Consider the following 21,459-nt stretch of genomic DNA (forward strand, 5'->3'; position numbering starts at 1 on the left):
AAATGATGGAGCTAGAATTCACTAGTGACCATATTCTTGTTATGTAACTAATCACAGAATAGAATCATAGAATCTAATGATCTTAGTTGTCCCACTGAAAACCATACAATAGGATTTTCATCAGGACCTTTCACTGATGTATATCAACAGGGTTTAAAGCCTCTGCTATTTTAGGTGATTATCAAAACAACTGAAATCATACCATTGGTAATCTGATCAATTCAGCATTTCTGTTTGTGAGTATTGCTGTATTTCTCTTTTTCTATTGCTGACAGTTTCTGTCAAATGCCAATCAGTCAGTTGTAACACGAAAAACCAAAATCATAATAATAACCCTGTGCAAAATTTACATTAGCATTAATACAAATCTTACAAGGTCAAGAAGCTTAAGAAATGTTCAAATCACCGGTCAGTTAAACAACATGACGATCCCACCGGTACATAAAATGTAAAAGGAAGAAAGTTCATAGAAACCTGCAAAGCCAGTTTAAACAAGCTTTTAAAAAAAAATCTACAGAAACTAAATTGCTGTCAAACTTGTTTGAGGAAAAACACAATGGCAACTGTCAGGTAGAATTAAGGAATATCTTGAGCACAAAATGATGGATGATGTTAAGTGGGTGATGTATTTTCCAATGACAGAAATTGTTGAGTGAACACAGGAGGCTACCACCACAGAGGTTCGCCTAGATCATCTTTTGTATTAGTGACAATCTTACAGGAAGGATTTCCTACATTATATCCTTCAGGGGGAATGGGTCCTCCAGGCATGATCTGAAACAACAGTGCTTCCTTTTGTAGCTTGTCGGGTTTCAAACCCTGTGACTTGTATTTTTCTATCTAACGTTCCTTGGGAAGAGCGACAGAAATCCGTTCCGCTTTCGGAAGTACTAATATATAAATATGAAGTCTTACTCTATCATATATAACACTGAATGCCAATCCATGACCGGACTGTAAGCTCTACTTCAAAATACTCTCCAGTGCCCCCTCTTTTTTTTAAATGTAAAGAAGCAATAAAACTGTACATTAAAAGATATGAACTTATCTGTGAGCTACAAAAGTAGGTTTCCCCCCTTGTTAATAATTTTTGAAGTGTAAACAAAGAGGTTCAAGTATAAAAGTGAGTTGTCAGTGACTTGGCAAAATATTTTGGCACCTGATGTTATGGGTTCAAGGTCTTTTAAGGATTGGTCTCATTGACGCCCAATGAGTGACATACTGCTTAGGACTTTGCTACCATATGTCGCTGGTGAAACTGAGCTCCCTTGTTGACAATGGTAGCAAGGGGTTGTTCCTATGAAATTCTTGAGCATCCTTCATGCTGCTATTAAGAGGTAGCTGTCCATTGAGTAGTGTCAGGGGTATGTTACAGTAAGTGTGGTGGTTACTGCTTATGGCAGCTAATGGCAAGGTTGCAGACTGCATGTTGTACTCATATCCTCTGCAATAATGTCTTGTTTGCACTGAATCGGGTTGTTGATAATCGCCCAGGTCTGCCTGCGATGCAACCATAGTGGCAGAGGTGTCTGTAACTGCAATGGAAGGCATTGTTTGGAGATCCCCAAAGAGACCCTGTTCGGCAGAATCCAGGACTTGACGCCGAGATAAAACCTCTTTTTTCTTCGCAGGCATTTCATACAGCAAGCGCTTCCAAAACTTAGAATTCAGTTTGTTGCTTTTGGGACCATTCCATTTGATAACTGAGAAGAGTTTAATGGTGTGCTTTAAAGATTCTACTTCTTGGTAATTTACTTTGCCTTTTAATTCAGCGCACTCAATGAAAACCACTTTGATTTCTCCACTGACGAGCATGTTATGGAGTCTGTTTTCCATCTCAAAAATACTCCACCCTCTCCTGAGTACATAATCTGGAGTTAGTACAATAATGATTCTGCGGCTTTGTTCTACGCATCTTGTGAGATCTTCAAGGTATGCTGCAAATTGTAAGAAAAGAGACAGTAAAATAGAGAAATATATGCACTACACATACGAAGTTGACCCTGCAGTTCAAATGGAAACAAATCCTATTCCTCCTTAACCAGCTCCAGATTTATGCATTTAAAGGACCTTCTGTGCACTTTATTAACAATGATTTTGAATCTGTTGAGTATTTAGCATCTCCAGTTTTTTGGATGAGGCTTTTCCTGAGGTAACCCAGGAGCTGAGAGGCAACAAACATCAAAAGTGTGAGTATCAGAGACATGTCTTGAAACAGGCTGAGCCTGAAATTCTTTATGGTACATGTGGAAATACTATAAAACCAGCCATTCAACACTCCCTGGACTTATTGTTGAGCGACTGCAGTGCCCCCACAACTATTCCATGGCAAGTGGAAAATGGAAGGAGGAATGTTAGAGAAGTGCCTGGCTAAGTCTCTGTAGCCTGGCACAAAATGATTGTATCATCTACCGACATCTGCTGGGGTCGGCTGGCAGTCTCAACAGATGATGGACTGTTATGGGGACATAGCCAGACACTCTTTTGATTCTCACTCGCACACTTTCTACCAGCCATGGAACAGCAATGAACGGTGATTCCAGTGGCTATAAATCTAGTGAGATGTGTGCCTTGGTTATGGGAGAGTGTGGAAGAGAATACTAACCACCACCACAACAAAGAGACATAGGGAGGTGTAAAGTGGACCTATGCCTGCATAGGCCACTGACAGAATGTTAGCAACTTTCAGTTACATCTCTGAGATTCAGTGACAGATAAGATGTGACCAGTGAGATAGGATTTCTCATCCCATTCTAAGTCTAGGTACTTATAAATGTCTGCACATCCTAAGTCTAGGAACCTATAAATGTCTGTCTTAATATTTTCATATAGGATGACATTTGATGTGTCCCCTTCTGGCTAAACATTCTTCAAATTCCATGTCAATCTAAGACTTGAGATACCAGTATTCTACATACCAGGTATGGGGGACTTTTGGCCCTATAGATATTTTGGCCTGCAATTCCCATCAACCCCTCCCAGCCATAGCCAATAATAAAGAGCTTTCTGCCTATGAAGCCATAGTCCAAAACATCTGGAGAGTCTAATTCTCAAAGTCTAGATTCTTATGGTGCCCAAATCTCTCTCTCTACATACAAGAAGCAGGAATTAGCAGGCTTCAGCAAGCCATACATTTTAAAGATGTCCTCTGAAAAATGTGTTTTTTAAAAGAAAGAGTGCTAAATGAAATAGTGACAACTGAGCACACTCAAACATGGCGTGTGGACTAACTGTATGAAGGAAAAGGGGAGAAAAAGGAAATAATGGAATGGAGTATTCTGGAAGAAGCCAGCTGGCCAAAACTATGAAAAGGAAGATTTAACATTTTTGGTCTTTTTCTCACTATTTCTGATTTTTGGACCCTTATTTTCCCTTGAGGTTTGCTGCTTTTAGCTTCCCAGCTACCTACACATTGGAAGCCACCAAATGTCGAACTGGACACTTTTGGATCTACTACTGATCAGGCGATTTGCTCAGAGCTTCAAACTGAAGGATCTACTAAGTCTGTAATGTCTTTCCAAGGCTGATTTATTTTTTAAAGCCCCGGAACACACATGGCTCTAGTTGTGGATCATATATCTGAGACAGACTATTAAAAATGGAAGCAAAGTGTTGGTGAATTAGTCAGGTACCTTAGAATGCTCAGACAATTTGTTAAAATTCTATGACAGACACATAAGATGATGATGTTTCAAGGTGTGCATATTTACAGTGGAGATGTGGTCAGGGTGGGGTTACTGGACAATTTGAATGCAGACAGTATCCTTGACAGATACTTTATGAACTGCTCTTGCCTCTTTGCCCAAGATAGGGCACAGAAAGAGGAAGGCGCTGTTCTCAGGTGATCTGGTGACATATTTCCAATCTATTTTTAATATGAAATAGATTGAAGGGCAAAGAAAAGAGACTTGAATTCTTCCCATTTACAATATATACAAAACCCCAGATACCCAACTACTAGTGACAGATACTATCCCTTCTTGCCATTCCAGCATTTTAGAACTCAAACATTATTGATTTAGGTCTCTTTCCACCTTAGCTGCAATGAGATTTGTAGTTGCATGAGGTATTGAGATTTCTCTCCCAGTGAACTCTAGTATCTTTCCAAACTACAAATCCCTGGATCCTGTAGGATGCAGCCCTGACAGTTAAAGTAATATCAAAGTTCTGTAGTTGTGCAGTGTGAAAGAGACATTTGTTCACATCTACACTGCAACATATGTTTTATATAGTTTGATAGTTGTTTTAAATGGTAGATACTGTGAGGTAAGGATACTGAAAAAATTATTAAAGGTTCCTAGCTGCACTATAGCACTTAATCTAACTTTGGATCCAAGTAGAGTAGATCCATTGAAATGAATGGGACTGGTCAGTCACCACTTATGTAATTCCCACTGATTTCACTGAGACTATTCTAGTTGGGAATAATATTGTCCATAGTTGCCAGTGAAGATGAGCCAATTTAAATCCATAGATGTGTCCCAATGTTTATATATATATATATATATATATATATATATATATATATATATTGAAATTCCTACAGAATTGGGGAAAGAATCAAATATGAACTAGAATCTAGTAGGAGCAGCTCAGCCAACCGTACTTGGTTCTTTCTCCAATTGCAAAGGCAATTACAAGTGTCATCTAAGATTCAACATACTGGAACAGCTTTGTTTGTGATATCTTTTGAACAAACATTTGGAAAAGAAAAATTTAAAACTAAATCTTCACCCAGACAGCTGAATTACCCCCTAGGTTGGGTGGGATCGGCAGATAAATAGAGCCAGATAGAGAGGCCTCCCTCCCACTTCACCCATGCCCCCTGGCAGAGAGGAGGACTAGCAGAAGTCCTACTCTACTTACTTCTTTCAACTCTCCTTCCATTGAAAGATAGGGGCACCAGTTGGAAGAAGAGCCTGCAGAAGAAAAAGGGCACATTGTAGGGGCTGTTCCAGCTGGAACTCATCCCACATGCAGTTTGGTTGTGATGGTTATTGAAAAAGCAGGTCATTGGCCAGCCGTAGCAAACCTGAATATATCTATACCATTGTTTTGGAAATGACTGGCATAGGAGACTTGTAAGCAGAGCTTGGAATATTATTTTCCCAAAAAGTTATTTGATTTTTACTGCTTCTGCAAACATAACTCATTAACTTTATGCATTATTAAAATGACGCTGTTAGTGGCATGTTACTAACATGCTCCATTTGAGTTACTTTTAAATTATTTAAAATATTTCTTTTATAAAAATGCATCCTTCACAACAGCAATGTGTTAGTAGTATCAATGATACACTGATCATTATACAGGGATGAGTCTTCCTTATCCAGAATTCCAAAATCTGAAATATTCCAAAAACCAAAACTTTTTTTCATGGGCAGCTGAAACAGTGATGCTTTTGCTTTCTGATGATTCAGTGTATGCACACTTTGTTTCATGCACAAAACTTTTTTAAAATATTGTTTTAAATTACCTTCAGGCTATGCGCATAAGGTGCATATGAAACATAAATGATTTTTGTTTTTGACTTTGGTCAAAAGATATCTCATTAAAAATATCTCATGATGTACGTATATGCAAACACACACACGCACAAATCCAAAATCCAAAACCCAAAACATTTCTGGTCCCAGGCATTTTGGATAAGTGAGACTCAATCTGTACTAAAAATGATGATCAGTCATTTTGTTCCTTTTTTAAAAAAGTAAAGTACTTCCTGTTATTCTCCAAAAATTGCACATTACAGATAATGTCATTACTGGTGAGGTGTTACTTCCAAGCTCTGCTTCTAAGTATGCAATATCATGTCAATTCATAGTCAACTCTGTATAAATGTAAGCAATTGCAAAGAATCTAGAAGGAAATCAATATGTCTGACAGTGATTTGATGAATTTCAGAGTCATTATACTCAGTTTGAAGATCAGTTCTGGAGCAGATATAAGTTTTCACGCTTTGGACTGTCTTTCTAATTAGTAATTTCTGTGCAAAGATCTCTCCTTCTTTCTCTTTTGCATTCTAGCTACTTTGAATACAATGTACATTGACACCACCATGTGGCATAACGCAGAGCAAATTGCCTATGTTGATTTACTTCCTCCCCCAGAGAAGAAACATGGCACCGAAAACTTCCAACCCTCATTTAATGCCCTATAATAGAAGGGATCAAAGGAAGATTTGGGTACGGACATGCTTTTAGGGGTTCACATGCTTTCTCGAAACAATAGTGCAGAAGCAGGAGGTATGTACGAAATGAGGATGAAAAATATAGGGTGGTCACATATATGGCATGGTTGATCATCCTTGTGGCTTAGCTATTAGCAGAGTCCAATCACAGCCTCATCTGTAATGTACCTGTTGCTGCCCCAATCCCAGTGAAGTTTAACAGTTCAAGCCCTAGAAAGGTTTATTTAGAAAAAGCCTACTATGTTCAGTGGAACTTCTTGTTGAGTGTCTTCAAGTTGTATCTGACTTATGGTGATCCTAAGGTGAACCTATTACAAAGTTTTCTAGGTAAGATTTTCTTGGGAGAGGGGGGTTGTCATTGCCTTCCTCAGAGGCAGAGAGAGTGTGACTTGCCTAACATCACTCAGTAGTTTTCCATTGCTGAGCAGGGATTTGAACTCCTAGTCTAACATTCAAACCATGACACTCCCAGATAAGTGTACATAGGATTGCAGCCTTAATTTGGTTTTTCAGCACTCTTCGTATGTAAGAAAGAAGGGAATGAAGTATGTTGGTGGGAAGACCAAAGACAAACACTCCATGTTGCAATTTTTTCATGAACGTCCGTCCGTCCTTGTTCCGATGCAAGATTTAGCATTCCATGACTGCAGCTGAGTAATTCATAGACACGCTTGCATTTACAACACACTAATTTATACAAGCCGAAATACATTTCCAGACACAGTAAGTACTAGAGGCTTGTGCCCAGCATGCATTTTCCTAAGGCTGTTCAATCCTTTTACATTACAGTCGGAACTGAAAGCTTACTACTTTCTGCTGCTCTTCTTCTTGCAAGACTTCCCAAAGGTAGTAGAGAGAATGGACACCCCCCATTTCTTGTCACCCTGACCAAACCCACAAGCAACAACAAACAGACACAACAGGAGACTGTTTTTGCTGGCCTGTGAGACCAGGCCCAAAGGCCACAGTTTCACAAGCTTTAACCTTTCCTGTCTGAGGAAGAATCAAGTTACTGGTGTGAAGAAGAAGTTAGTGCCATTTCTGAACACAGTGTTCTTTGAGATAGCCAGAAGAGCTTGGTGAAACCAATAAGCACAGTTTATCTGTGCTTAAAATACTGTGTTTCAACAACTTTCAAGTTCTCAGAGGATTGGCATAGGACATAGGTCCTGATCCAATGCAATAGCAAGCAACTGTAGGTGGAGGCCCTGTCTGCATGGGCCACAAGGCCTGTTTTGCCCACCCACCTCCATTCTGGCATCACCTTTTTTGGACAAAGCACATCCCAAACCCCAGTTCTGGTATAAGCAATCTGGATCATGTCCAACACAGTCTGCACCAGAATCAAGGATTGAAAATGTTTTTAAAAAACAAAACTGTTACTTCAGGAAGCTCTGGCGCTATCTGTTCTGTTGCTGTGGTGGCTGTCTGCATGGGCATCCCACTGAGCTGCCCAGTGCATCTGCCATCACCATGAGTTGCTTGCCTTGAGGTCAGAATGAGGTGCCCAGCTGTGTGATCAAGGCTAGAGGCTTTGTTCTCACTTCAGAAATGAGTGACCCATGGTGGTGGTGGTGTTGACATGGCTCAGCAGGACATCCATGGAGACAGCCACTGCAGCATGGGAATGGAGTACAAGTAAGGGGAACAGGTCTGGCCAGGATATTTTGGGCTGTCCCCAGATTATCCTGGCCCTTGCAGTAAAGGTCTCAGAAATCCAATCATGAAAAATGCAGCCAGTTTCAATAACTGTGGACAGGTATATGAACACATGGCCCAATGCACTGCCTATGGAGGCACACTGGGCTGTAAACACCCCAGAGGGGGACAGTCAGTCCTAGGTCCATCTAGTGGTCACAGAACTGGGGATTCTGAGCAGCGGTTGTGTCCAGTTTTGCAGCTGGGTGATGAAAGGGGACGTTCCTTTCATGGATCTATGGAGATTAGGGAAAACAGCACCTCTTTCAACTCTCTAACTGTAAAACTGCAGTTGGCTGCTGTTCCTCCAGCCAGATGCATGAAGAAGTATGCATTCTCCTGGACCTTCTAGGATCTTCAGAGGTCCCTTAGATATCTAGGAGGAGGAGGAGGTCTTTTGGAGTCTGGAGCAGGAACAGCAGGATTCTGACTGCCACTCTTGCACTCCCCCAGCTGTAGAGATGGTGCCCTGTAAGGAGGGAGATGGGCTTCCCAGGGAGGGAAAGAGAAAGTGTACCTTCAGCAGCCCAGAGGTAGAGCATGAAGGCAATCCTCAAGCTCACATGGTTTGTCTCTCACTTTGGTATTTGGTAATAGTGCATCTCACCAATGGGCAGTCTATGTTGCTGCATAATTCAGAACTGCAAATGGTGCCCTGTACACAACCGAGTAAAATTGCATGGTACCAAAATCCATCCACAAGATTTTGGCACACAAAGCTGCCTTTTCAGGAGATTCAACATCTGGGGCAGTTGCTCCACCCTGCTTAACGGCAGGGCCATACCTGCACAGAACATGTCATTATTATGTGCCTTCAACTGTGCCTCTGAGTCGAACCTATCATGGGGTTTTCTTGGCAAGATTTGTACAGAAAATGTTTGCCATTGCCTTAAAACATAGACAGCCACAGACGCATTGCTCATGAATCATCAAGTCAGCATCTTATGTGTTCAGTGTTTTTATTTCCACCAGGAAATATGGGGGGGGGTCTGTTTACTGTAAATCCAATGGCTTGCATCTTGCTTTTAATTTACAGTCTGTATTGTCATTATTAGGGGGTGACTAATTATTCCTTCCATTTTGCATGAATGAATCAAATTTTTAAACAAACAAACAAACAAAAAAACCAATACTGAATCCTTTCAGTTCCAAGGGGAAAAATACACAGGGTAATTCTCAATGCTTGCAGGGAGAGAGCTGACATTCTCAGGTAGCATACATATATCTGGTGATGGTTAATGACTCTCTGAAATTATGAGTTGTTGCTGGAGCATCTGAATGACAGGTGGACAGAAAAGAAAACGCCATCCCATTTACTGAGGCACCTGTGAGCAAGCTGATTCATTTAAAGCATTTGTTCTCTTCATCAATATTTTTTGTGACTTCAAATGCTTTCATCCTGCTGCCTCCTTTTAGAACTTGAAAATTGCAGTTGGAAGAAACAGCAGCTGTACATGGAATATGAAATTTGTTCCCCTAATAGCTTCATGTGCTGCACAGCGATACCTTCCATTTGTTTTATCTTTGATTTGTAAAGCTCCCTGCACAGAGCTAGGCGTGACACAACATGAGAAGGTTAAAAGACAAAGCTTGCCCCCCAAGATTAAGATCAAACTCCTGGATTCCTGTTCTTGTTAAAGGCTTATGGCTGCAATCTTAAACACACTTAGCAGGGAGGAAGCATCACTGAGTTCAAGAGGATTTACTTGTAAGCAAATGCCATTATGGAAGTGCTGTAAAGATCCAGCATGGGGAGATGGAACATAGAGTTCTGTCTAAGTAAGAAACTGCCTTGTCTCCTCTCCCACTGGATTCCCCATCCTCCTATGGGACTCCTCTGACATGGTCAGGAGTGGACAAGAAGTGCCTGGCTATGTTCCCGTAGTGAAATGCACAACAGAAATGCATCTTCCAGGATCTCTTGGGGATCCCTTGGAAATCACAGAGGATTACATTGATATTGTGCATCAGAATAAAAGAGAATGCACTTACAGACATGGGATGGACACAGAAAACTGGCACTGAATGGATGTGAAGACTATTGTTCTAGCCCTAGCAATAATATGTTTTAACAAGTTCTCTTCCCTCGGTTCTTGAAATTAAGTTATTGGTTTATCTGAATCCTGTAGAAAAGGAAGAAAGGCAATTTGTACTCTGTATGCTTTCAATGGCAAAACTACTAATTGCAATGTTCAGGGGATAAAAGAGTACACTTCTCATTAATCCAGGGTTAATTAAGGCCAGGGATATTGCCAACATCATGAAGCTATCTTACTCAACATAATTTAGAGAAGATTTAATAGCAAATCATGAAGTACACAAACCTGCTCTGCAGTGCTGACAAATGTCTGAGTGATGTTCAATCTTTGTAATGTTTACTTGCATTTTTAACATTCTGCCATAGGCTTAGTGTACATATAATGTTTTCAGTTCCTTAACCATGGTTACCTGATCAGGTGTATCCATGGCTTTTCCATGGTCTTTTTTTCCTCCTTGTTCCCTTCTTGTGCACAAATCCTCTGCATCTTCCATGATATCTACAGCTAAAGTGCAGTATTAGGGCCAGAAACTTGTGACTCTATGCTGGTGTAAAAACGTTTGCACAAGCAATTTGTTTGTGCTTTCTCAGCAGGTGTCTAAGTTCAGCTGCAAGTACACAGGTCACCACTTGCTTTTACTTTTGACTTGGCGAGTGGGGAGTTACTTGACCATCATGCAATGAGTGATCTGAAGGCCTTGGTGTCCATTGTGGTGTAGTATCTTTGTGTACATTTATATTACACTAGAAATGTCTAGGATTTTGGCCCATGTTTACATTGGCACTGACTAGGTACCACTATTAAACAGAGTCATGCAGTTTGGCAAAACCACCAACAATCCTGGCATAAAATTCTGCTGTAGAGGAGAAGCCCTGGCAACTGTATTTATCACCAACAGAAAGAGAATGGTACCCCAGGTGTTTATACAAATCATAGCAAGAAGTAAGACATTTTTTGTATGTGAGAAAGGGGCAAGGGGTGGAAAGCAGTGGTAATATTTCTGGTGTCATCCCCATGCAGTGGCCTAACTGGCTGCTTTGGGTCTGCCACTCCATAAACACAGTTTTATGGAAAGTATGATACAGAAAGACTGGAACATATAACATGTGAGCAGCAGCAGCCACCACCAAACAAATGGGAGTCTAATGGCAGAGGTGCTCTTTTGTAGTTTAGATAAGTAACATTTTTGGACTACTGTTCCCAGAATCTTTCAGGCAGCATGGCCATTGTCAGGCTTCACAGAAGGGAATATGCACACAACTATAATCAAAAAGTGAGGCCAGAAATTGCGGGAAAGGCATTCTTATAGGAATTACATATAATGTGAATGGCAAGGTCTATGTCTAGTAAAAACATTTTTTGGAGATGTCACTTTGGGGGGACTACACCTTCCTAAATTGCCCAGGCACCTTCTTAGCAGTATCAGATCAGTAGTCTCAAACCCCAAGTTTATTGGTACTTACTCCCAGTAGGGATCAGGTCCCTGTCTGGAATGAAAAGCTTGTATCCATAATGTTTCTCCAGAACATCTGGCAAGATTTCAAGGGCAAATTGTTCCTCTTCACTGTTATCACAATCTAATGTGTCCAGATCCACTTTCGTGTAAGAGAGATAGGCATCGTATTCCTTATTGTCTGTAAATAAAGTCACAAATCACATTTCAAAGTGAAGAAAAAGAAGGCCTAATTTTGACATTTTTTAAAAAAGGATTGTGTCCATTTGTAGCACCAAAGCAATGAAGAATAGTGCTGGGTGGCCACCTAGAGGATAGCAAGAGGACTATGGCAGCTGGTGGGTCCTCTATCAGGGGGGCAGTGAATCCACTTCCGATTTTAGTCCAGACTTTAAAGGAGTCACCTTTTGGTGTTAAATCTATTTTGGGTTCAGCATTTTGGAGGACTCATTTAACGTTCAGCTTGTAAACTGAAGACTGCCTGCCAAAAAGGAAGCACACTTCCTCTGCTGTGAGAAACACAGGATAGAAGTTAAATGATTAAATAAATAATTAAATAAATAAATAAATTAAAAGCCACCAGATATAGACCTACCTCTCACATGTCACTGACTTGCAGTTTGTTTGCCAGAAGGCTTGAAAGAGCCATCTTAAATAGCTATTACATGAAAAGATCATGGTTGGCAACCTGTTGGTGACAAACCTAGGCATAACTGGTGGTTTTGACTACGTATGGATTTTACTCTCCATATCTTATATTTGATGCATGTGAGGAAGTAGACTTAAGTCTACGAAAGTTTATGCTGCCAATGTCTTTCCTTCAATGCGTCTCAAAGGTGCTACAAGATCTCTCTGCATACTGATTCTACAGACTAAAATTGCTATATCTTTGAATTAGTAAAAAACATGGGGTAATGGAGTGAGTGACACCAGGAGTTACTGCAGAAGAGAAAAAGGAAACAAAGTTCCATGTACTGTGTGATGGTTCAAAAACCTTTAGTTCTTAAAATGCCCAGGGCATTTCAGCCTTGTCATCAATTGGCCTTCTTCAGAGCCTTCTCCTGCCATGAGTTATTGCAACAGGTGATACCAACCCTAGTGATGCTACTATTGAAGATAGAAGCTAAGCCTAAAGTAAATTCCTACTGAGTTAATAGGGAAAAGGGGTGCGAAATCAATATGGGGTGGCAGCTCAGTTGGTTTAGGTGGTCTCAAGGGGTCCCATTCAACTTAGAAAGAAGCATCAAGGGGACACAAGGGTCCTCACATGATTGCAGTGGTGGCCCTCTCACAATTAATAGCACCTGGGCTGGTGGTGAGACTAAAGTCATTTGAGGGCTGAAACACCTTCAACTGCATGGAGGATTGCTGCCTTTAGAAATAAAGCACACAGGAAATAAAATGTATTAAACTGCATGCATTAGACAATTTTATCATCCATATTAATGCATGATTACATAGTATATTCAGGCTGAATGTTTAAGATATATTTTAATGCACTCATTTATCACAGCCTGTTTTAAGAAATAGGCACCCCCCCCCCTTTTCACATCACTTCCTAGTATTGTTGGGCCTATTGGGAAAAAGATATGGTTGTGGCTCGTAGCCCTCCTGATATTTGTGATCTACCATTATTTACTGAAAATGAAAAATCAAAACAGTTAATATACTCCAGACAAAAGCAGGGAATGGTTCTAAAACACCAATTTTCTATCAGCAACAATAATTGTGTGTGGGTGTAGGTTTATGTGTGTATGGCAACAATCAGAGAAAGCAAGAATGAAATAATTCTTTGCATTAAAGGAAAGCTAAATAGCCACTTGGAAACTGATTCTTTCATTTATGTTCTTCTAATCATATAATTCCCCTAATTTTCATTGAATACACCTGGCTATGACTTATGGGAAGACTCTGGGAAGACACGGGGATTTATTTTCTCATTTGGAGAATTGATTTTTCTCCACTTCTTACTGAAGAAAACAAGGTGTTCCAGTGCGCTCTTGCTGGAACTCACACAAGATGGCACATTTTTGTATGAGAGGAAGGATATATGATGGATGGGGCTGAGCTGGACCCTGGCACGGTTCGGTTAGCAGAAGGAAACCAAGTTTTTAACCCTCAAGGAGCATGTAAGTCTTTAGCCCATCCTTGAAAAGAGTGTCTCGATGTACTGTAAGACTCAATGACCATGAGATTTAATGCCGCTCCTTCAACAATGAAAAGACCAGCAGTAGCAATACCCAGAAATTTTGGAATTTTTAAGCAGAAGCATTATATTTTGCACAACTCCCTATGCTTTTTGTGCAAAACATTGCCCCAGATTGTATGATGGGATTGGACAGTGTAAATCTGTGCATGTGGAGTTAAATATGCTCCAGAACCCTTGTGCTGAGTGCCATTGCTGTGCAATTGTACCAAAACAGCTAATATAGAAATGGATGCACAACCAAATGTGCATGTAAACTTTGCAATGTGCCTCCATGGACAATGTGCATATGTGTACAGTGTGCCTGCATGTACAAGGGCATCACACATGCAATTCCCTTCCTGGAGACCTGAAATGAACCTGGTTGTTGCACATTGGTGAAATTCCAGTCAGAGTAACTGATCCATATGTAAGACATGATCAAGATTCCGGCCACTGTATATTGCACAAAAAGGGATTTTTGTGTGTGTGCAAAATACAATGCTTTTGTATATTTCTAGATACCTCTGCACTTGTCCAGCAACATGCGGACTCCAGAACATGAATTGCAAGGAGCAAGTCAATGTGGGAAATGTAGTTTTTCTGGATGACTACTGACTGCTATGTTTGTTTTGCACAATTTCTCTTAATTTCAACAGTGCTTTTGCAGTAGACTTTCCCCATGGACTCTCTCTCTCTCTCTGTCTCTCTCTCTGGGGTCTACAAAGTCCTTAGTGAATTTTAGTAGAGTGAAATGAGTGCTCAGTATTTTGGACCATGGATTAAGAGACAGCCATTTGTCAAAACTGTTCAGAGAAATCCACTTACCGTCCATTGTTTCATCGCCTCCAAAGGTCTGTCTGTAACACAGCAGCAGTTCTATGTTGTAGCATTTGTAAATTGTTATAAGTAAAGCCAGTAACAGAAGGATCGCTCCCAAACCTCCAGCAAGCTCAATTTTGGAGATCAGGTCTAGGAGAAAACATGAAAAGATGCCTGGGCTAGAAAAATGCAAGATGACTGCTCTTAAAACTGCCTTGGATCCCATCCCAGGTAAAATTTTGAACAAACAAGCAAACAAACGAATAATAAATAAAGCATCTATCCTACCCACCCCTTCCAAAGACCATAAAGGTCTGGCCAGAATCCTGTTGGTGCACTTTTTCCAGGAGTGTCCAGAGGTGGCAGGAAAGGAAAGCAATATCAGAATTCTGACATACGCAGGTAGGGTTGCCACCTTGGATCTTCAGGGTGAAAGGGAGAATAGTCAGAGTGAGAGCAACACTTTGAAAACCATCCATCCATCCATCCATCCATCCATCCATCCATCCATCCATCCATCTCTTTGTGTTATGGGCCCGCTGGGTGTCCTAACTATGGCTGAAAGCTGCTTTCAGGCAGTTACTACAGAATAAAAATGCCAGTTTTCAGGGTCCTCAGCTGGAGGAGAAGGAATTTCAGGGTGAGAGCACTACCTTGAAAACTGTGCTTGCATGCATGGACATGTTGTTTTTCTTGTTGTTGTCGTTGTGTGACTTCAAGTCCTTTCCAACTTACGGCGACCCTAAGGCAACCCTCTCACAGAGTTTTCTTGGCAAGATTTGTTCAGTTTTCTTGGCATGATTTGCCACTGCCATCCGCTGAGGCCGAAAGAGTGTGAGTCGCCCAAGGTCACCCAATGGGTTTCATGAATGAGCAGGGATTTGAACCCTGATCTCCAGAGTTGTAGTCCAATACTCAAACCACTGTGCCACACTAGCTCTCAAATGTTGCTGTTTGCCTTTAAGTCATGTCCGACTTATGACAACCCTAAGGCAAACTTATCTTGTCAAGATTTGTTCAGAGGAGGTTTGTCATTGCCGTCTGATCATGTGCCTTGCCCAAGGTCACCCAATGGATGCATGAAACATACACATACACTTTTGCCTTCATTTGTTAGCCTTGGCGGTTTTTTAATTGACTAGGGTACTCTGTGCAACTATGGTTGATGCTTAATGTGCCATGCTTAATGACATCCGCAGGGGCTTCCCCCTGTGACATCACAAGGAGTCACCCCCTCATTCTCAAGGCCTCTCAGGGCCTGAGATAGTCCTGACCTGGCAACCCTATTACATGCATATATTATATAAATTATACCTTCTGTTGTTGCTTTATGGTCATTATAGGTGGAGGCATTCAGTACGTCTGCAACAACCTCCATGCTCCTGACATAGTGATCTGTGGCTGTTCCATGATTATTTAGAAGATGTATTTCAGCAGCTGGTGGCAGGTAGAAAAAGGCATAATCCTAGATCTCCAGGATCCTCCAAGTTCCTGGTGAATGACTTCAGTTTCCTGTAGCTGGCTGCTGAAACACAGCCAACTGCCTCCTGTCTGCCTTCCATCTTCTCCTGGCACTAAACAGTCGATGGGGAGTCACTCTGGCACCAGATCAGTAAGCATTGTGCAGGAACAGGGAAGGAAGTGTAGTTACAGCTGGTGGAGCTTTAAGTTCTGCCAACACCATCTAGGATCTTGGTTACCTTCAACCTGTTCTTTTCCCCCCTTGAAATGTCTGACTTCCTACATGGGCACACTGTCCACACTCTTTTCCCTCCTGTTTCCACTGCCTACACCAGATTCTGGGCTTCATGTTTATTCTGCTTAATCACTAAAGTAGAATTTTCTCAACAAGATTTGGTCAGAGGAGGTTTGTCACTGCCTTCCTCTTGAGCTGAGAGAATGTGACTTACCCAAGGTCATCCATTGGGTTTCAATGGCTGACCAGGGATTCAAACTCTGGTCTCCCAGAGTCCTAGTCAAATATGATGATTCCACAGAGATAAATCAGCCTTGGCCATGTAGTGGCACTAGTGGAGGCAAATAAAACTGAATTGTCCCTACTCTAAAACCCCTCTCCAAGCACCAGATTGTCTTCAAGGACTTTTTAGTGGTTGATCCAGTATGATGTTGTTGTGGTGCCAGTGTACATTCACATTGTTTCCAAGTTGTTTATGATGGCCCTGAGGTGAATGCATCCTGGGGCGTTCTTAGCAAGATTTTTTCAGGTGGGTTTGCCCTTGCTCAGAAGAAGCTCTGAGGCTGAGAGTATGTGGATTGCCCAAGTCATCCAATGGGTTACCATGGCTAAGTGGGGACTTCAACCCTGGTCTCCAGAGTCAGAGTCCAATGCTCAAACCACTACATCATGCTAACTCTACTATAATATGTAAAGGTTATTGTTCAACTAACCAGTTAGTCAATCAATAAAGCAAAATTCTCAGTCAGTGCAATAGGAAGGATTTGTGAACAAGTCTTCCAAGAAGCACAATGAGACAGCCATAATGAAAGACAAGCTCCCATCTTTGAATACACATCTGGCCTATGCTCTCTGTTTCACTATCTTGCATTGAAGAGGATTCATTGTCACTACAGCATGGGAAAACATGAAAATATCTTCCCTGCTGCCATGGCAAAAGGGCCTGTTCCTTCTTCCCTCCCATTCTCTTTCATTCATATTGTTGCACCTTTCTGAGTGCCTTTGGAAAATCACAAATGGCAGAATGATTTTTACAGGGGTGGGTGGGGTTTTTTCTGGAGAGTCATGAAAATGTTCACAAAACCGTCCTCCAATTCATCTCTGCTCCAGTTGCAAACAACTGCCGACAGTCGACATGATTCATTATACCCATAATTCCATGCCACTGGGAGGCACTTGTTAACAGCCTGAAATGCCATTTCAAATAAAGTGTAAAGAACCCGAAGCTCTTAACCTTGCAGTTCTCCCGCCCATTTAAAAACTAACAAAGAGCCAATCTAATACTAGAAGAGATACTTCAGAGAAGATGTATTAATTTACACTCGATGTCACTGCTGATATTTACTGCCATGATAAATAAGTATGGGGAGAGGAATAAAACTCTGCTGATGTAAAGAATGAAAAGGGAAAGCATACAGCTTCTAAAAACTTAGATGATGTGATGAGTTTATATATCATCAGCTGAACTTTGAAATTTACACACACAGAGAGGCAGCTATTCAAGACTGGAAGCCAACTTTTCATTGTGCAAATCCTTTGGCTCCTGTAATTTATGATTGGATATCATTTGTTATCAAGATATCATGGCATCAGAGAATAAAAAAAACAGATGGGTATAGACTTCTTAATCTTAATTGTATCTGGGAGATAAAAGTGTTTTCCTGGAAATGGCCACAGAAGCCAGTATTATTTTCTGGTCAGAAGTCAGACTATTTGTATGAGATAAAGCATAATTCATCTGTGGAACATGTTGCCACATGATGTAGTGATAACCTTTATGGGAAAGAGTTACACTGATGGAAAAATAGGTCTAACAAAAACTGTATATGGAACCTGCAATTTCCAGGAACATTGTCATATAGTGTACACTAAGGATGGGGAATCTATGACCCTTCAGTTATTTGAGGCTTAAATCCAACTGTTAGTTCCAATTAGAGGAGAAACACTGAATCAGTGGAACTTATTTAAGTATTTACTTACTAATTTGCAGTTGATTAAATTAGTCTATTTTTGTTAGGTTAAATTAGATTTAGATTAACTGTTATCTTTAGATATTGGATTGAAGTTCGCATAATCTCCTATGCATCAAAAATCTGGAGAGCCTCAGATCCCCAGTAGTTACATATTTATAGTAAGCCCAAGTTGTTTATGATGGCCCTTTTTCCAGGAGTGTCCAGAATGACACTGCTATATGTAGTCAAAATCTAGTTATAAATTGGGGGGGGGGGTACCAAAAGTATTGAGATAAGGTCATCATTTCAGAAGTACCAAAATTCTTTAGAAGGAAGAAAAATGCTTAGGCTTCAGTGGAGAGAAAAAAAAGCAAAACCACCCCCTTCTCACTTCCCCCAAGTGGGAAGAGAGCCTGACCAAGTGTCGCCCCAATTCTGGGGTGCCATCCAGTGTGGTCCACACTTCCTGTAGCCCCCTTGTGATGCCACTGACTCTAAGTTATGTGCATGTGTGTTTTCTGGTGGCACAGTAGTTAAATGCCTGTACTCCACAAGGTTTTGAGTTCAATACCAGCCAGGGACTCAAGACTGACTCAGCTTGGCATCTTTCTGTAGGGTGCTAAAATGAGTACCCTGCTTGTTGGGGGCAATTAGCTTACCTATTGTAAACTGCTTAGAGAGTACATAAGTGCATTGAGAGTGGGATAGAAATATACTTGCTATTGCTATTCTGTTGGCACCATAACCCAAACCTTCTCCCACATCTGTCAAGGGAGGCTGCTGTTGCTACTGTTTACCTTGGAGGGAGAGGAAAAAGGAGAAGGAACTCAAATAATGAAAAAGCAGCTAGCTCCAGCTACAAGGGGAAGAGAAAGAAGGTTCTTTCCCTCTTGCAGCTGAGACCAGTCACTTCTTTGTCATCTGTGTCACTCTCCCCGGCCAGGTTAGTAAATAGCTTTAGCAGGGACCAATCTTGATAGCTGTCAGAGTGGGAGGAAAAAATTATGAAGCATCTTCAAACCTTGTTAGCTATATGTTTGGTGGTGCAGAGTAATGTAAAGATGGGTGAAGTGAGAAGGTGGCTACAGAATGCAGTTCCAATGTCTGTAGCTCAGAGTTTAGCAGGTCTTACTGTGTCTTCTTTCTTTCTTTCTTTCTTTCTTTCTTTCTTTCTTTCTTTCTCCCTTCCTTTTCTGTCTGTTTATATTCTCATTCTATATTTATTTTGCTTGTAAATTCGATTGCTTGTGTTAAAAATTTATATTGAAAATATTTTTTTAACAATGAAAAGAAAAGAAACTGACATGTTGATTTGAAGTAACTTCCCTTCTTTGACAGCAGACTTTCCACTGGCAATGTATTATTTGGAACACTCAGGTGGTTTCCGTATTTCAGAGAAGACGATAAGCATTGAGTTGAACATCAAATGATTAGAATGCAAGAGCAATGTCCCTGCTTTGAATATCAAGTCCCCAAATACGCTTTGCTCCTGTCTTGCATGAAGTAGACATTCTCAAACACAAGTGCTAAGCTGACACTGATGTCTTATTTTTTTTAATCTGCAAAGTGTAACTTGTCAGGAGCTACAGGAGCAAATCAGGCTGTACTCTTGAAATGAAAGACATGTTATCCCTCTTGCAAGATGTTCAGTTTAAAAGTGTAGTTATCTTTTTCCCCTTTCACTTTTTCTTCCTTTCACATTATCCTTAAGGGGCTAAATGCATATTGCAGATATCTTGGAGCAAATACACTTTAGGATCCTTGCACCAAAAAGGGGAAAATCCACTGGGGAACAGAAGGATTTGGAAAAAGAGTGGTTAGGGGGAAGAATTATGCATTCCTTCCCACCAAATCACTGCTTCTTTGTTCTAAGTTCACCTCCCATGATGCCGAGTTTAAATTCAAAAAAGACTTTGGGGTTTAGTTATGTCTGTTAGCATGTAACGTGTCATGAACTTAGCCCTTCAGACTGTTTTCTCTTTCTCCATATTGAAGTCTCAATCAATTTCCTTCTTATTTAGCTGCTGCCAGATAGGCAACAACAGGAGAAGCAGCTCTCAGCATGACCCTGGCAAAGAAGCATGTTCAGGCAATCTTGGAAGTTGGCAACGGGTGGAAAACATTTTTATAAATTGATCAGACCATATTATATAGTGTGTGTGTAATATATATATATATATATATATTAAAAATAGCAAAAGCCTGTGGAAGTTGTTGAGTGGAAGACACACCATGGGGTGCAGTGCGGACATTGCATCTGATGGTTCAGCTTATTATGATGGCAAATCTTTTGGGAGCCAGGTCTGTAGGTACATGTTTGCTCAGGCCCCAGCCCATGGAGTGATAATCGGAGGACTGGAATTGCTTTGGCAGGGGAACTCAGAAATGTTCAGAGTCTGGAGAAAATTAAGGATGGAACAGAGCACTTACATATTATCCTTGGCTGGATCAGGTCTGTAGGCCTTTCTGAAGGATGTCTGTATCTCAACTAGTGCTCCCACTGAATTTGAAAGTTGTCATGATTTCTTTCTTTTCTTTCTTTCTTTCTTTCTTTCTTTCTTAAAAACATGTATTGACCAAGTGTCATCTTGGCTGAGTTGTTCTGCATGATAGTTACCAAAGATGTCTATCTAGCCCCGCTCCAACTGTGCATGCACAGCTATGAACTGGTGCTTCCATGTTCTAAACCATTACAAATTTCATGCTCTTTTGTGAAAGTAGTAAGAAAGTACTAAGAAACACTGCATGTAAATAAGAAATAATGGGAAGCATTTTGGCATGAGCCTGAAGTTTAAGAGGAAATTGTATGATCCAAAGGAAAAGAAGCAGTATACTTTAGTGGACTTTTTCTGCAAACAGGTATCAGACGAAAATACCAGGCAGACAATGGCATAGGCCAGGAAGAGCAGGGAAAGTTACTTTTATGGATCATAACTTCTAGCCTCCTCCAGTCATCATGGCCATTGGAAGTGGTAGCCCAAAACATATCTTTTTAAACCTCTGACAGACATGTAGCACACTTGATCCATTTCAGTGGGAGCACTGCTAACCTTGATCATGGTGATGGCAATTCTAAGGAGTTTTTATGACTTTTGTGGGCCGTGCATCCTTATATGTCTCCAACCTGTTGCTGCTATGTTTCATGCTCCTTTGTAATGCACAGGGATGCCATACCCTGCTTGTTGTCCAGGAGGATGCTTACCAGATATACAGATATGGAGGTTTCTTGATCATTTGTATTAGAACAGGGGTGGGCAGTATGCATTCTACCAGGTGTTGCTATATTGCAACTCCCATCAGTTTACATTGATTATTATGCAGTCTGACAATATCTAGATGGCCACCAACTGCGCATCTAGATGGCCACTGGTTGCCCATCCCTGGGAAATTCTTCTGGGATGATGTTGGAGATTAGTGGGAGTCAGAT

The 21,459-nt window shown here is 40.9% G+C and overlaps 1 protein-coding gene across 1 annotated transcript in view; it reads right to left on the reverse strand.

Moving 5' to 3' along the window:
* Nucleotides 1-246: 246 nt before the first annotated feature.
* IL1RAPL2 (interleukin 1 receptor accessory protein like 2) overlaps nt 247-21,459 on the reverse strand; it is a 464,513-nt gene continuing 443,300 nt past the window's right edge. Inside the window, exons 9-11 of the mRNA XM_042477717.1 lie at nt 14,391-14,534; nt 11,388-11,558; nt 247-1,937 (exon numbers count right to left, since the gene is read on the reverse strand). Of these exons, the coding sequence (XP_042333651.1) occupies nt 1,237-1,937; nt 11,388-11,558; nt 14,391-14,534 (1,016 nt within the window). The 3' untranslated portion in view covers nt 247-1,236. The remainder of the gene's footprint in view (nt 1,938-11,387; nt 11,559-14,390; nt 14,535-21,459) is intronic.

This window comes from Sceloporus undulatus, chromosome 7 (assembly GCF_019175285.1).
Source record: "Sceloporus undulatus isolate JIND9_A2432 ecotype Alabama chromosome 7, SceUnd_v1.1, whole genome shotgun sequence".
NCBI classification, from domain to species: Eukaryota; Metazoa; Chordata; class Lepidosauria; order Squamata; family Phrynosomatidae; genus Sceloporus; species Sceloporus undulatus.